Consider the following 2,628-nt stretch of genomic DNA (forward strand, 5'->3'; position numbering starts at 1 on the left):
AAGCTCAAGCACCCACACAAGAGGAAGAGAACCCAGCAGTTGAAGGTGAATGGGAGCAAGCCAACTATGTGAACAATTCCTCTAGACTACCATATGATCCCAATGCCAAGACATACAACCCAGGTTAGAAAAACCACCCAAATTTTGGGTGGAGAAACTAACAAAACCACAGCCAAGATCACAAACCATACCACTCTAACCAATACAACAACCACAACTAATAGGGACCATTTCCACTGTTGCAAAAAGACAAGTGCAAGCTGACAAAAAGATAGATGCAAACCAAGAAGAGATCAAATCTAACATAAGGAACTAAGGGGCAGTAATTTCAAAACTAGAAGCACAACTAGGAAGCTTGTCTAAACAGATACCAATGCCTACACATACATTCTCTAGTGATACCATGGCCAACCCAAGAGGGGAATGCAAGACCATCACACTAAGAAGTGGGAAGGTTGTGGAGGAAGCATTCCCAAGTCAAAACAAGCAAGAAGAAGAAGGTGCAAATGAATCTGAAACCAAGAAGGAAGAAGAGACCCCTGCACCATCCCCACCAAAGCAATTCCTAAAGCCTTATATACCAAAAACACCCTATCCACAAAGGCTGAGGAAGGATGGAAAGGACAACCAGTTTTCTAGGTTCCTTGAAATCTTTAAAAAGCTCCAAATTAACATACCCTTTGCTGATGCATTAGAGCAAATGCCATTCTATGCCAAATTTTTAAAGGAGCTCATGACAAGGAAAAGAAACTGGGGAGAAAAGGAAACCATAGTGCTCACAGAGGAATGTAGTGCCATCATACAAAAAAAGCTTTCCCAAAAGATGAAAGATCCTGGGAGCTTTCAAATTCCCTGCATCATAGGGGATATCAACATTGAGAAAGCATTATGTGATATGGGAGCTAGCATCAACCTCGTGTCTTTGGCCATGATGAAAAGAATGAGAATTGAAGTGGCTAAACCAACAAGAATGGCACTTCAATTAGCTGATAGAACATTCAAATTTCCTCATGGGGTGGTGGAAGATTTGCTGGTAAAAGTAGGAGAGTTTATCTTTGTAGCTGATTTTATTGTGCTCGATATGGAGGAAGAGGCTAATACATCAATCATCCTAGGAAGGCCATTCCTAGCTACTGCTGGAGCCATAATTGATGTTCAAAAAGGAGAGTTTGTCTTGAGACTGCATGAAGAGAGAATGGTGTTTAATGTTTCAAAGCAATGAATTACCCAAAGGAATCCATTGGTGAATGCATGATGGTGAACACCATGGAGAAGCTAGTTCAAGGAGTTCTAGAAGAAGAACAATATGAAGAAGCTATGGAGTTAGAGCAACAAGCATCAGGTGGAGAATTTCCACAAGAAATCATAAAAGATTCAATCATGTGTAACCAGACAAGTAACAAGGAAGTGGAGGCACCAAAGCTAGAGTTGAAAGCTCTACCTCCAAGCTTGAAGTATGCCTACTTGGGTGACAACAACACATACCCAGTCATCATTAATTGAAGCTTGAATGAAGGACAAGAACAGGAACTTATCCATGTGCTAAAGTAACACAAGGATGCCATAGGATAGACACTTGCAGATCTAAATGGGATTAGTCCTTCAATGTGTACGCATAAAATACTCTTTGAGGAAGATGCCAAACCCTCAAGACAGCAACAAAGAAGGCTAAACCCAACAATGAATGAAGTGGTCCAAAAAGAAGCGTTGAAGTTGTGGCAAGCAGGGGTGATTGACCCAATCTCAGACAGCCCTTGGGTAAGGCCAGTGCAAGTTGTCCCTAAGAAGAGAGGGATCACTGTTGTACCAAATGAGAGAAATGAATTGATACCAACAAGAACAGTGACTGGCTGGCGCATGTGCATAGATTATAGGAAGCTTAATGAAGCCACCAGGAAGGACCACTTCCCCTACCTTTCATGGACCAGATGCTAGAAAGACTTGCGGGACATGAATATTACTGCTTCTTGGACAGATACTCTGGCTACAACCAAATAGTTATAGACCCCCAAAACCAAGAGAAAACTTCCTTTACTTGTCCTTATGGTGTCTTTGCTTATAGGAGAATGCCCTTTGGATTATGCAATGCACCTGCAACATTCCAAAGGTGCATGCTCTCCATATTCTCTGACATGATTGAAAGATTTATTGAAGTGTTTATGGATGACTTTTCTGTTTTTGGTGATTCATATTCTAAATGCTTGCACCACCTTACCTTGGTGCTAAAGACATGCCAAGAAACCAACCTAGTTTTGAACTAGAAAAAGTGTCACTTTATGGTCACAGAAGGGGTGGTTCTTGGTCACAAAATCTCTAAGAAAGGCATAGAGGTGGACAAGGCCAAGGTGGAAGTGATTGAAAAATTGCCCCCACCTTGCAATATCAAAGCAATTAGAAGTTTCCTAGGACATGCTGGATTTTATAGAAGGTTTATTAGAGATTTTTCAAATATTGCCAAACCTCTAAGTAACTTGCTTGTCTCTAATGTACCTTTGATCTTTGATAGAGAATGCATGCTAACCTTTGATGAGCTTAAAAACAGACTTTTCTCTGCACCTATTATAGCACCACCTAGCTGGGATTTACCCTTTGAATTGATGTGTGATGCATCAAAGGGGGCGTGGCATG

The 2,628-nt window shown here is 41.1% G+C and overlaps 1 protein-coding gene across 1 annotated transcript; it reads left to right on the forward strand.

Annotated features, from left to right (window-relative positions):
• Positions 1-403: 403 nt before the first annotated feature.
• LOC148567933 (uncharacterized) lies at positions 404-1,222 on the forward strand. Its single transcript, XM_088484638.1, has 2 exons — positions 404-788; positions 903-1,222. Exons 1-2 carry the CDS (start codon positions 404-406, stop codon positions 1,220-1,222), a joined length of 705 nt encoding a protein of 234 aa, XP_088340764.1.
• The last annotated feature ends 1,406 nt before the right edge of the window (positions 1,223-2,628 follow it).

The sequence above is a fragment of the Arachis ipaensis genome, chromosome B4 (assembly GCF_059453495.1).
Source record: "Arachis ipaensis isolate K30076 ecotype BB chromosome B4, ASM5945349v1, whole genome shotgun sequence".
Taxonomy (NCBI): Eukaryota; Viridiplantae; Streptophyta; class Magnoliopsida; order Fabales; family Fabaceae; genus Arachis; species Arachis ipaensis.